Source organism: Lissotriton vulgaris, chromosome 7, assembly GCF_964263255.1.
Source record: "Lissotriton vulgaris chromosome 7, aLisVul1.2, whole genome shotgun sequence".
Taxonomy (NCBI): domain Eukaryota; kingdom Metazoa; phylum Chordata; class Amphibia; order Caudata; family Salamandridae; genus Lissotriton; species Lissotriton vulgaris.
In genome coordinates, this window is record NC_141695.1 from 380,042,471 (window position 1) to 380,057,030 (window position 14,560).

The 14,560-nt window shown below is 41.8% G+C and overlaps 1 protein-coding gene across 2 annotated transcripts in view; it reads left to right on the forward strand.

Annotated features, from left to right (window-relative positions):
• The window catches only part of PRPF31 (pre-mRNA processing factor 31), a 398,971-nt gene that overhangs the window by 144,852 nt on the left and 239,559 nt on the right, over positions 1-14,560 (forward strand). For both annotated transcript variants that reach the window (XM_086930323.1, XM_086930322.1), the window contains exons 4-5: positions 7,264-7,347; positions 7,823-7,920. In XM_086930323.1, the coding sequence (XP_086786449.1) occupies positions 7,264-7,347; positions 7,823-7,920 (182 nt within the window). The remainder of the gene's footprint in view (positions 1-7,263; positions 7,348-7,822; positions 7,921-14,560) is intronic.

Genomic DNA, 14,560 nt, shown 5'->3' on the forward strand with positions numbered 1-14,560 from the left:
GCCGAAAGAAAAGGAAAGGCGGTCAAGGCCCCTTCCTGGGTAGGAGGGGTTACAGCCCCCTCCTGGGGAATTTCCCGGGGCCAGGACGTCTGCGACGGCAGATGTGGTAAGTTGTGTGGGGTTTGGGGGGGGGTCTACGCTACCTTCTAGATACCTCACACGAGTCCTCGTACGACCTCTAAGTGGCGTCGAGTTTTATTGGGGCCCCCGTCAAGTCAAGGGAAATTGGTAATTGCACTTGAGGTACGCCTCTGGGCCGCCCCTCACAAGTGAGGGCGATATTTCTGGGTTAGGGATCTTGACACCGGTTACGACCTTGCCGTTGGCCCTTAAACGTTAGGATGTACAATTTCAAAATTTCAAGTAAATGTTTTGTAGGATGTTAGTTCGGCTAGGAGAACCTTTGTATTAGAGAATCTGTTAAGGTTAGCCAAACATCGCAATGTGGTAATGAAATTGTACATAATATGAAACTGTTTATTTAATGTTTTAATTTTGTTTCATATTTTAATAAATACGGCCGGGAGGGTTACTCCCTCCCGTCTTCCAAAAACTTCAGAACTGTTTCCGGTTTCCCATCCTTGGGGATTGTGTTGAGAGGGGGTGGCGGGTATCTCAGCCATATGTTCCTTTGACCACACAAACTGATACCAAATTACGGAATGTCTTGGTCCAGGGGTTCCAGTTAAAGCTATGAAGTTGTTTGGATGAGGCGTTTCAATAAATCTCTTCTGAAGAGTATGCGTGTCATCTTGTTTCAAGACGTTCGCTACAATTTTGGTGATGACTAAGAAGGGGTCTACCTGTATGTGTGCTGCTGGAAACTCCTCCGCATGCTCTGAAGTTATCGTTAATAGGTTACCAGGAACGGAAGTCTTGATGGCAGCTGTGGTCGACTGCATGCACAGTGGTTGTTGGTGGCTGATTTCGGCATATGTTTGTGCCATTTGTGGCAGTTTTTGGGTCCTTTTAAATGGTGCAACACAAAAAGATGATGGACGGAATGTTGAACATTGTCAAACATTCACCCCCAGTCACAGATTTGGGTTTAATCCATTGTTATTTTGCTCACCACCCCACCCCAGTTCAGACATAGCCATATGCAAATCAGTCTTGACCCTGTGCCTCATGGGAACAGTCCACACCGAACTGCCAGCCCATGTCTTCCCTGGACAGGAACCAAGCATCCTAGGACCGGTTTCGGGCTTTCAGCCCAGTGGCGTAGTGAGCACGGGACCCACGTCTGGGCCTACCCTTCCCACTTAGGCTGATTAGCCAGAAAACGGTCCCAGGAAGCTAGTTTCCGGTCCAGGGAAGACATGGCTTGGTAGTTCGGGCTTGACTGTTCCCATGAGGCACAGGGTCAGACTGATTTGCATATGGCCATGTCTGAACTGGGGTGGCGGAGTGAGCTAAAGAATGATGATGGATTAAACCCAGATCAGTTGACTGGGGGTGAGTGCTTGCAATGTTCAACACTCCGTCCATCATCCCCTTTGGTTTTGCTTCATTTTAAATGGCGCCTGTTTGCCGCCCCGTCTGCAGACTGGAAAAGAAACCCATCCAAATTGACATTCGGTGCATGTACGGCAGACAGAATTCAAACATAGTAGGGTAACTTTTAATTTGCGAAGTTGTGGGCGTTGGCTTACTGGTGTATTGTTTTTGCTCTGGCGTTTGAGTGTAGAGGCTTATGTCGCATTCATAACCTCTCTTTATTGGTGACTCCGGCCCTAGAGCAGTTGTGTGCATGTAACAAGCCTTAGTATGGCTAACGCGAATTGGAAATGATTTGCTTGTTCTGTCCCAACCATGTCAAGACAGTGGTATCTGGATAACTGTTTCCAGCTTCTTTTCCGGTTGTTTTCTGCCAATGCTACAGAAAATGACCAGTGTGTTGTCTTGAGTTTCGACCTAGCGCAGTCTACTGATAGCAGTTTTGGTTACTTTCCCTGGATATCATTAGAGATTGGCACCACACGTTTTGACTGTGTCAATTTTTCTACAGTGATTGGTATGCTTCTTGTGTATGAAAGTAAGTGCTAATTGGTGTTTTATGACCTTTTAAAGCACGTTATGTAATAGAAACTGTATTATAGTAGTGTTTTAATTGAAATGTAGTTAAATACTATTTACTTTTTTTTGAGTGAAACCGGCATTTAGAGGCACTAAAGCTAGTAGTAATTGTTTTGCGATTCCAATTTTATAGATTTAGAGGGTAAAGTTATCTTGTAGGCAGTGATGCAAAATAGAACGCCTCTCTCAAGCAATCCAGTTGAGCCCCCTCCTAGATGGAGAAGTGTGTCTCAATGCTTAGAGCGGCAGACCCTGATGCAGAGGTCTGGCCCGGAACCAGGGTTCAATTCCCGCCTCGGCGGGTCTTGGGCTCAATTTCCTCAGACCTGATAATTTCTCGCCTCGGTGCCTATTCTAATCATGGGGCCCACTCTGCAACTCTGGGCAATAGCCTGCTTAATCTCCACAACGGCCCCAACAGCGCTAGGATGCCTGGCTGCACCTTGGGGGTGCCCAGGAGTGGGCGCCTTGCAGGGAAAAAGCCAGGAAGGGTTCCATAGCGGTATTCGTACAAGCGCTAGAGAGACTCCATGTGGGGTGATTCGGGCGCTATACAAGTAATACAACATTTACATGGGCAAAATGGAAAAACGTTTTTGAAAATTTAATTTTAATTTAATTGCGGGTTTATATAGCGCTAGAATCGACTCCCGAAGGAGTATCTCCGCACTTCGACCGCTGGGGAACCCGTCCTGGCTCACCCTGAGAGATGGTCCCTAATGGGTATCTCTAAGGTGCGACCAAGCATCCCCGGCGGTCTGGGGGGGCCGTTGTGAAGATGAGGCAAGCTAATGCCCAGAGTTGCCGAGTATGGTCCCTGACTGGAGTAGGCACCGAGGCGAGAATTATTGAGCCCGCTGACCCTGGTCCACGACCCTGCCACGTCGGGAATCGAACCCTGGTCCCGGGCCGTCCTCTGCTTACGGGTCTGCCGCCTATAACCAGTGAGCCACACCACTTCAAATTATGTAGAAAAATGTGGTTCCAATATAGGAATAGAAAAAAAAGTGGCTTTGTTACATTGTATAGGTGCAGATGGTCAGGAAATATTAGAAAAAGTACCTGAATTGGAAAGAGATGTGGGAAGGGGTCTTAATGAGTATGAGGTGTACATGAAGAAACTAGATATAAATTTTCTGCCTAGGGTATGTACGGATCTAGAGTATCATTTTGGCAAACAGAGGCAAGAGGAAAATGTGACAGTGGAAGAATATATTACTACATTGCGTAAATTGGCAGTTACTTGAACATTTGGGGCTATGGCCGAAGAAAGAATTGAGGATCAATTTTTATTGTGTTGCAGTTGACAACATCCATGAAGAGTTAGGTCTTGAAGATTAACCAGATCTACATGAGGTGATTGTTGTTGTGTCTCTGAACTAAAGAAAAATGACATGAAAACAAAGGAGACAGAAGACCTAATAGTAGTAAAGAAAAATTTTAAAACGAGAGGGCAAAAGGAAAGGGGGTTTAGAGAACCGTGTTCTAGATGTGACAGTATGGTTGCATGGCCAATAGTAAAAACTGCCCTGTGGTAAATGCCAGTTGTAATAAGCGTAACAGAAAAATGTTGTAGAAGTGTGAGGAAAAAAAGGTTCAAGAAGTACATGTGCATTCTGATGAGTTATATTGCAGCTTAATGGGAAACCTGGAGCTAATTCTGAAGGGTGGTTCGACATTGAAGGAAACACAATTCAAATTATGTTTTGATTTATTTTGACTTTTATTTAAAATGTTTATCACAATCTTTCAGGCAAAAGAAGTTTTAGAAAAAAATTGATGTAAAACCAGTTGGTTATGGAGGGAAGGCAATAGAGATGTAGGGTTATTTTCTAGCCACTATATCGGTCTACAAAAAGTAGACAAATGTTTATGCAGTGGAACAAGGGAATGAATGTCTGACATGGCCACACCGAAACCATTGGGAGTATTCTAAGATCTTAATGCAGTTCCACACATACAGATAAATCAAGTGGAGAAGTATCATTTGAATTTTGTAGATCATTTTTCTGAAGTGTTTAATGGAAAGATAGGTTGTCTTAAGAACTATGTGCATCATATTACTTTGAAAAAAGAAGCTAAACCAGTGACTGCCAGGGACCATAGATTACTATTATGTGTAAAAGAAGAGGTACAGAAAGAATTGGACAAGCTGCGTGAGACTGGTGTAATTACTCCAGTGGAAGCAACATAGTGGTTATCTCCAGTTGTAGTGATTATGAAGAGTAATGGAGATATCAGATTATGTATTGATCTGCAAGTCCTAAATAAGGAGGTTGTGGTGGACAAGTTCCCCTTACCTAATCTTAGAGGTGTTCTCATCACTAGAAGGGGCTAATTTGTTCAAGACGTTATACTTGGCTTTGGCTTACCACCAGGTCAAATTCAATCAAGACTCTTTAGTATACTGCATTTGTTACTAATGGGAGCATTCACATTTTTGAGAAGGCCTTTTGGTTTGGTAACAGCGGCATCTGTATTCCAAATGTTAATGTTTAAGCTGCATAGAGATGTTCTGGGAACGCTTTTCTATCAGGACAATGTGTTCACTTATGGTTCTAATTAAAATCAGCATGATAGAGTAAAAACTGTGTCGAACATTTTAAAGAACAACGGTTTAACTTTTAGAAAAAAAATGTTTCAGCAACAACCCAAAAATTACATTATTGGGTTAGTGTGTGAATGAGCAAGGGGTATTTCCATGAAAAGAGCTAGTGGAGACTTTGGTAGGATTTGAAAAGTTGAAGGACAAAGCGGAAGTGTTGGCGTTTCTTGGAATGATAGAGTATTATTCGCGGTACGTTAAGAATTTGGCTGAAAACTTGATGCATAAGAGTTAACAAAAAGAAAAGTGAGTTTATTTGGACTGAGGACTGTGAAAGAGCATGTGTAATGGTCAAATCTTGAGGCTCCTAGCTTGAAAGCATTTGTACCAGGTACAACATATAGTATATCCACTGATGCAAGCCAAAAGGGTCTAGGAGGAGTTGTAAGTCAAGAAGTGAATGTAGAGGGAAGAACAATAGCTTTTGCATCCCGATGTTTGAAAGGAGCAGAATTAATTTATTGTGTAATTAGAAAAAGGAGCGTTGGCTGTCAAATGGTCATTAAAGAAATTCATTTTCTTTTTTTTTTTAACCTGTGGGGGAATCAATTCACAGTAAAAAGTGATAGACTCATAAGTTTATGTAGGAGCAGGAGCCCTGGTACTATGAAGTCTGCGAATATATGGTTTATATAATAGTGCCCTAAGATTGAGGATAAGGTGAGCAGGGCGGCACCTCAAGGATGAGGAGGTAAATCTTCATGGGCACAAGTTCAGAAGCTAAGGGGCAGTTGGGAATGACACATGGTTAACATTGGGGACATGCCATCAAGGAAAATAAAAGCTTGCAGCACCATAATATCAAGGATGTGATGAAACTTTGGGTGAGGAGTAGTTTGGGGGTCTGGAGTAATGCATCAGTTGTGTCTTGAGATTGTGATGATCTGTGTGGTTTAAGTATATCTTGATTTTGCGGGGTGGGAGTTATGGATTAAATTGAGCATTGTGGGCATGCGGTCAATAAAAAATGACAAATGAAGATGAGGTGAATAGGGGTGGGGTGATTTAGCATAAGGTAAGCAGGAATGTCAAAAGTCAGAGCTGCCTCTGCTACTCTTTCTGAGCAGCGAGTATTGGTTCAATTAATTTTATGGTGCCGGAGGGCGTATTTATTTTCTTAGTTTGGCTTCTGGCTTTGGATGAGCAGTAGGTTGTCCTACTCTGTGTAGGTGATAGCAGGTATTGCTTTGAATTGGGTGTGTTGTATAAATGCAGCCAGTGTAAAGGATAGTACGTCAAATAGGCAGTGGTTTGACCTCTAATTGAGAAATGGATTACCAACCCGGTCTCTCTCAGCTTCTCCTGATCCTCACACTACTCTGACTAGAGCGGAGGTGATCTTTTCATACAATCGGCATTATCCAACACCCTCCACATTCTCCTCTGAATACATGCAGTTTGTTTACCATCGCCATCTTTCTTCTATTCATACCCTTTCTTACCTCTCTGCTCCATTCAGTACAGTTGACTATCTTGTCATACTAATTACTCTTTCCTCTCTTCGCTTCATTGTCACAGTGACGGGTCATTTGTTTGTATTTTTTTTTCAAGACTAAACAAGCATGTACAGACAACAGGAAAACAACGACCAAGCAATTGTTGTACAGGCAAAGCTGTAACTTAAACAATGAAAAGATCTGCCCATAGGATACCCATCAATTAGGCTACTGCCAAAGCTTGGTACCTAAATCGGCAGCTTGCAAGAACCATAACCATTAACGCTAAAACTGTGTTAAGGGTTCTGCTATCAAGGCTAATATTTATTACCTTTGAGGCAAAACGTCAATTATCAACTAAACGAAGTTTACAATGCCTCGTGAAACTCATCACCCCTACCTTTCCTTACCTAATCTATGGGAAAGAGCACTAATCTATTAGCTCCTCTCTAGATGTTTATGTTGCTCTCAACACTAGTGGTTGTCCACAAAGACCTGTGCTACTCCTTTGCAGAATATGCTTGTCATGTTTGTCGTCAAGGCAAGTGCACCTTTTTCCCTCCCGGCCACCCTCTAAATCTGCTATTCTCCCTTCCCATAGTCATTGCATGCTCCTAGCGATCAGCCTATACCTCGCCAAACTAGCATGTACTTACATCAGATGTTTCAGTGTTCCTGACTCCTTGACATCCTTCCCATATGACTATGGGCAACGTCCTCCCTTCCCACACTTGAGGCTACCATCAGTGCCCTCCTTTTTGGCAATATAGGCCCAGCATGACTGGCAATACTAATGCTGCCCTCACTCCTTTCTCGCAACTGGTATTCTCTCCACTCTCCTGTGATATTTCTCGTTAGTCAGGTTTTCTCACCCCTTATAAACTGACCCACCACATTTACTGATCCTCTCAAATAGTGTATGCATGTGCTCTGTGTAGGGTTTCTGTTAAAAATGTAACAAATTCCAATAAATACTAAAATCCATGAACAAAAAACAATCTGTCCATTGGAAGCAAGTAATTTCTGAATTGCTATTTTAAAATCCTTTTAATAATCTGGAGACCGTTCTCCAGACTGTCAGTTTTAAGCTTGTATTGTGGCATGGTTTTGCTTTAATGTCTGCTCAAGGATTCTTTTTCCTTCTAGTTATTGGGCCTATTGAAGCTGCACCAGAGTACCGTGTCATTGTTGATGCGAACAACCTGACAGTTGAAATTGAAAACGAGCTGAGTAAGTACTTCATTTACTCAACTGTTCCAGCACTTCATCGCTCATTGTAAGCTGTAGCCCTGAAGATGTTCTTTCCCATTTCAAAATCTGTGCCTTACCGCCATAAGCAAAGAATCTGATAAGATAAACCGAAGAACCCACAAAAATATATTTTTCGGTTTAATAGGGCATTGGTTAGTTTTCGTTAACTATCACTGAATTGTTCTGTTATGGCATCAAAGATAATGATTTAGTTTATTGGCTTGTACATAGGCTAGGTTAAATAATGTTTCCTTTCAGAGAGAATACTCTCCCATGCAGGCATTGGTAAGGTGGTTCCTTTTTCCTTTTCTGAGCAAATTTAAGATCTGCAACTGGACAGCGTAAATTAAAGTGCTGTATAGAAAATAAACCATGACCGGGATTTTTTTTAAATGTAATTATTTTGATGAACATGAAGAAAATGTTTTTTCTTAACATTCTACTGTCTCCATAGATATAATTCATAAGTTCATTCGGGATAAGTATTCCAAGAGGTTTCCTGAATTGGAGTCTTTGGTCCCCAATGCCCTGGATTACATTCGAACTGTGAAGGTAAGGGTATACCTTCTCCTCGTCTTGAATGTGAGAGATGGGCAAGATAATGTTCAATGTTACCTGGCCAGGTTAGCATGGGAGTGCACTGTGGTTATTTCTTCAAGGGAGAGCAGTCGTAGGAGCATGTGGCAGGAGCCAACCTTATCCAGTCTTTGACGAATATGTTGGCCAAGGTTATCTTTTTGCCCTGTTAATCTGCTTTTACTTGTCCTTCAGGATCAATTTTTTTCCGCCTATTTATGTGACTGAAATATTCTAGTGTATTAAGATGGCCACTCATGATATTAAGTAGGTGGCTAATGCCATGTACTGCGTAGGGCATTTTGGCTGTCTTTGCCTAATTTGCTAATTTGTTTCTTTTGAATGTGATTGTCTCTTAAAGGGAGATAATAATGGATTCTAGGAGTTTAATGCTTCTCCATAACTTGGTACAATTACTGGGTGAATTTAGCTGATGCTTCAGTGATGTTACTTGCATTTTAATAGAGTGTAAGAGTATTTTGACCATGAATATCTTCTGTCATATTTGTGTCTGTCAAGATAATTCCCTCCCTCAACTAATAACTTAATCCAGTAACGAACAATAACCTCTGTGATAAAACACTAGGAAGGAAAATGTTCATCTAATCTGCCTGAACCTACCCCCAGAGTGGGTAGTTTTTACTCAATGGGGTATCTAGTGCCCGTGACTTCCCTTTCTCCTTTAGATTTTAGGAGCGAGAACGATGGAAAGCAATCTTCTAGAGGAAGAGGTGTTGCGCAGCGGCCAGGGCAACTGACTCGAACACTTGGGCTCACAGTTCAATCGCCAGCAGCAGGTCAGCTCAGCACCATGTAACTCTGGGCAATAGCTCGCTTAATTTTCCCGACGGCTCCCAGGGCCTTGACGCCCTCGGGTAATTGTTTGCGCTTTACAAATACTGCAATTCACATTTTTTCGCACCATCTTGCAATCCTAGCCAGAGTGATTTCTGATGTAACCTTGCATATCATGCCTCTGGCAGCTACATTGATTACCATCCTGAATGTTGTATATCCTGTCTGTTTCGGCAAGTTATGCTTTCACTTATTGCCACTTTTAAGTCGCAGCTTGTTGGCATCTAACGTTTATCTTGCAAAGTCTTCTCCTTTGGTCTCCTATCACTTTGATTTCCATTTTATCCAGCACGATTTCCAAAATTTCAATTGTTTCGCCTCCTCGCTCTCCTCATCGGCCGTCTTAGTGGATCCCTTCTTCTAGTGATGCAATGTGTCTCTCTTTAACTCCCCAATAAAATTGTAGACCAGTCAGATAGGCCCACTTGTACCTTATTTAGTTGGCATTTTACATACTATTGGGCAGCAATTGTGCTGTTTGGCCCTGCGATTTGGTTTACCTTAAGATTCTCTCGTTGTGTGGGTAAGAAGAAATTTTAACACGCACATCTATTTTACTGTCATGTGTATTTGCACATTTCCTTCCAATCCTGTGCACTTTTTCCATTTTCTGAAATGAGCTACTGTCCTTCAAAACTGTTGAAAGAAATTGGCTACATGCTCCTCTGGGCTCTTTCTCATTGTCCTTTCTTGTTACAATACTTTATTATCCCTTTGCATCTATTCTCAATATCCTTACATTTCTCAAACTTGTTGGTGATTCCAGGGTTGAGATCATTACTCTTCAGTGAATTTTCTGGCAGTATTTGTACCAGCTTCTCCTTTGTTTTCATTCTGTTGTGGAGATTTTGCAAATTTTTAAGTTCATTGATGTCTTTTCTAACATCACTATGCAACTGGTCCAACCTTTCTCCCAAGACTGTCGAATTACTTTTTAAAATCTGCTAAGATTTCCATCCGTTCCTCCTTTAGTGAGGCCTTGTATTATATTCTCAATCTTATTGTGCTCTGTTTCTGTAAAAATGAAATGCCTGTAAATTTAAAAAGTCTGCAGTGGCAGCCTGAAAGGCCCACTTTCAAGGTGGTGGAAGAAGGGGAAGCCGGGAGAGGTGGTGGAGTGATTTGGGAAGGTGGATGAAGGCTCCAATACAGAGTGACTGGTAAGGGGAGAGATCAGGTTCAACCCAGTACATAATACACAAGTAAACGTTGTGAAGCTAATTAATTAAATCTTACATCATGAGGGTCCATAGGCGGACCTGTATTGTATGGGTGAAACAAATTGCAACACTAAAGCTATTAGACTGACCACCATTAAAAGATAATTAAACACCAAGTAATCAGAAATCAACATGGTAGAGTTAGGATAGTAACATAAACGTGTAATATTATTTTAGCTTCAAAGTTGCTCTGTACACTGGCTGCATCAAGCTAAAGAACAGTTAGTTGCTTGATAGTTCAGAGTACCTTCTAGATACATGTACTCTCAAACCGATGCAGGACAATACACAGACGGGGCTCTGACTGTTTTATCCTGAACATAAACACAACCTAGAAACTGCCTCACGGTGACGTTCACGCTGCTTCTTCGTATCCAAATCCTGAGCAGCTGGGGTGAAGACCATCTATAGGCACATCGTGTTTGTAACCTCTTGAGCCCATGTCAGATGACAACAGCCTGAAAGCAGTGAAGAAAAGTACCTCAATTGATAAGGAAGATGTGTAACGGAGTGTAAGGAGACCGCAAAGGGACTAGCAACAGTAGGGCAAAAACATTACCCTGATTGACAAGAGACTAGTGGAACAATGAGTATTAAGTATCAGTACAGCTGGGAATGACTGCTCTTAAACAGTAGCATTGCTGGATTAGATAAGGATCCCGACACTGGATGTATAAAGGTTTTAAGGAGGTAGTGGTGCCTATTGTGGCTGTTACAGACAGTAGTCAAGTTTTTGCGTTGCAGGGAGCAATAGTCCTTGTGCAAGCTGATTCAAATGCACCTGAAAGCAGGCAGTGGTGTTCCTTTTTCTTTGACCCAGGTACCAGTTTGTTATTGTGTAGCAGTGAGATGGAAGTAAATTAATGTGAGGCCTGGCAATCATTTCCTTAAATGTTATCCTTTTGTACTTTGGCTAATCGGATGATATTGAGTGAGTACTTGCAAGTAACTTGGGCCTATTCCCTTTTTGTGTGTTTCAATTCTTTTTACTGCTGTAGTACTTCATGAGACTTTGTTCTGCTGCTTTCTGGCATCTAAAATGATTGATTTCTCTGTTTGCCGAATACAGTCTGGACCTGGAGAGCAATTGAAAGTGGGAGTGTTACTTTTCCTTTTTAGATTCTATCCCAAGTAATCTTTTGTAGACTCGTCCAAAAAATGCATATGACTTTATTAAACTATAGTGGCATATATTACAATTGTCGCCCCTTTAAGAGAATAATCTGGTTACCATGGAGAAGGTAGTAGGAAAGTACTGGCTTGCAGGGGCTAAAGTCTTGCAATCTGTAATTTAAAACTGCATAAGCCTGCCAAAAGTATATTCCTCCGAGATTACACCGCATCACACTCCTGGGATTGAGCAAGGCATTGCTTCAATTGCCCGAGGGGGTTTTACTTCTCGGGAGAGACTTCTATGCACTGCTTTCGCCGGGATGGGACAGACATTCTAGATCCCATCTTACCTACTGGGACTCAACACTGTCCAATTTTGTCACGGCCCTTGGCCTAGAAGATACCTGGCGCACACAACATCAGACAGATCGCCAATACACCTTCCTCTCCGGTGTTGACCTTAGCCTCTCTAGACTAGACTATTTTAGACTAGACTATTTTTACACTGGTTGCTCACCTTGCAAAGGTGGCTGAGGTGACACTTGGCCTGAGGACTCTCAGACCATTCCCTGGTGTGGTTAGAATTATGTGGCCTCTCCAATACCACTCGTGGACCTTTGGCCCATCAACGCCTGGTATCTCCAAGATAGCAAATTTGTTGAAAAGTTAGATCAAGCCCATCCAATTATTTCGAACTCAATGAGGGGTTGGTGGCCTCCAACTTAACACTCTGGGAAACTTATAAGGCATTTATACTGGGAACGGCTTACTCAGATAGTAGGGCAACACAGAGACCAAGAAAAAAAATCACTTCTCACACTAGAGAACGAAATACAGGCATTAGAGAGGGAAGAAGTTAACACCCTAAATGAAGATCCTATCTATACTCTTCGTCTCCGACAAAAAGAATATAGAGAATTAATGGAACATCAGGCGAAAAACTCACACATTCTGTTCTAACGGTACATATAGAAGGTGGGCAACAAAACGGGGAAACAGCCAGCTTGGCTCAGGAAAAGAGCGTGCGAGCGGTTGGGTAGCGCAAATAGTGACGGAGTAAGGAGAAACTATATCCGACCCTCGAAGGATATCGGAGGAATTAGCAAAATACTATGAACAACTCTACTCCCCCACTACACAATGGTCCATTGAAGAGATCCACAACTTTCTCAGACATTAAGCTTCCGACCCTCCTGCAGGAACACCGGGACTATCTAGAGGCAGAATTGAGTTGTGTGAGAGAGCGCAGGCGATATGAGCGCTGAACTCTGGCTAGGCAATGGGGCCTGTACAAACGTCTGGTATAGAGGTTAGCGCCCCATTTGCTTCACATGTGGAGGAAGGCAAGAGAAAATGTTAAATTCCAATTAAGAGGCTTGAAATCCAAGATTGATTATTTGTAGTTTTAATCTCAAGGAGCACAGTACTTCATACAGCCAGGACCATAATCAGAATGTCACAATTACAGTTCCATGTGATGTCATATACAACTGTAAGGCATGTGCCATAGTTAAACATACTCAAGATACATAAAAGGGAAATACACAATTAAAAGGGAAATACATAGAATTAAAGAATGTAACACATCTCTTTCCTTTCAAATAAAATTAACTAATCATAGAACACTTGGAGACACGTCTCATATTCCAAACTTGACCATTTTGAATGACTACACTATTTTTGTTGACCTGGACTACTCTCAAAGGTCTGCTAAACCTTGCCTCATTCTTGAGTAATATTCCAGGTTGACGTATTCTAACATAATCCCCAACAAGAACATCAGTTGTCTTAACTTTCATGTGAGAATCATAATATTTTTTGCTTCTAGTTTGTTTGTCCACCACTGTATGAGCAACATCGTCCTTACTCAACCCAGAACTCTTGTCCTTAACTACCTTCTTAAACCACCAGGGACACCGCTTAGAGACAGGATCTCTACCTTTTAAGGAAACGAAAAGGTGAAATTTCCGTAGTGGTATGGGGAGGTATACGATACAACCACAATTTCTCCCTTAATTTGTCTTTCCAATCAGCACCAAAATTGCGCGCCCAAAGTATATCTTCCTTGAGGACCCTATTAAACCTTTCTACTTGGCCATTCCCTTGAGGTTCATAAAGGGATGTGGTGATGTGACAAATGTTCTGCGACTTAAGAAATTCTTCCATTTCATAGGACTTCAACTGCACACCATTATCTGATATAATCACTTCAGGATTACCTTCCCTAGCAAAGACTTCCTTCAAAAATAAGATAACACTACTGGTTGTGACTCGTGGAACTAACTTTACTTCCGGCCATTTAGAATGGTAATCCACCATCACAATGGCAAACCTACAGTCTTGTGGCAAAAAATTAAAAGGCCCTGCAATATCAATACCAATTTTTTGCCACAGAAATTCTGGCCACTTCACAGGGACAAGAGGAGCTGGACTACACATGAGAGATTTTTCACTACTAACACATTCTGGGCACTCCCTAACTAACCTGTCAACAAACCTGTCTAAACCTGGCCACCCGAAAAATGACCTAATAAGCCTTTTCATTGAAGACATTCCAACATGGCTCTCATGACTCAAATTCAAAATGGTGTCACGTAAAGAAACGGGTGGAATGCACTTACCTTGTCTGTAAATAAAAGCACCTTCGATAAAAATCTAATCTGAAACCTTCCAAAATGAAAACACCTCATCTGGAAATTCATTCTTAGAAGGCCATCCAGCACGAGACTACTCTATGACCGTCTGTAAAACTTTGTCTTCTTCCATACTTTTCCTCTACAAATCCTCAGAGATATTCCCAAACGTCTTAGACAAAACATCAGGAAAACTTGCAACAATCTCAACCTTATCTAAATTGTCATTACTCTCACATGGAAGATGCGATAAACAATCAAAAGTAACATTCACTTTTCCAGGAACGTATTAAACCGTAAACGTGTATTCTTGTAACCGTGACATTAATCTGGCAATTTTTGCCGTAGCATTCAGACCACCCCCAGGAGACAAAATGGAAACCAAGGGTTTATGATCAGTCTTAATAACAAACCTCGCTCCCCAGATGTAATTCCTAAAGTGTTCTACACCCCACACACACGCCAACAACTCTCTTTCTATAACCGCATAGCGTCTCTCTGTCGAATTTAAAGTGTGTGAGGCAAATGCCACATTCCACTCTTCCTTTCCAGAGCATTGTGATCGAACACAGCCCAAATCATAAAGACTAGCATCAACAGTAAGAACACAGGTCTTTCCAACGCAAAATGCCTTAAGGGATGGCGCTGTAACCATCTCAGTCTTAATGCTTTCAAACGCTTTTTGTTGACTGTCTCCCCACACAAATTCAACATTCTTCCTTATTAGCTCTCTCAAGGGCTTCATTTTTTAAGCAAAATCCTTAATAAATTCACAAAGCCCAGAATAGGAAAGAA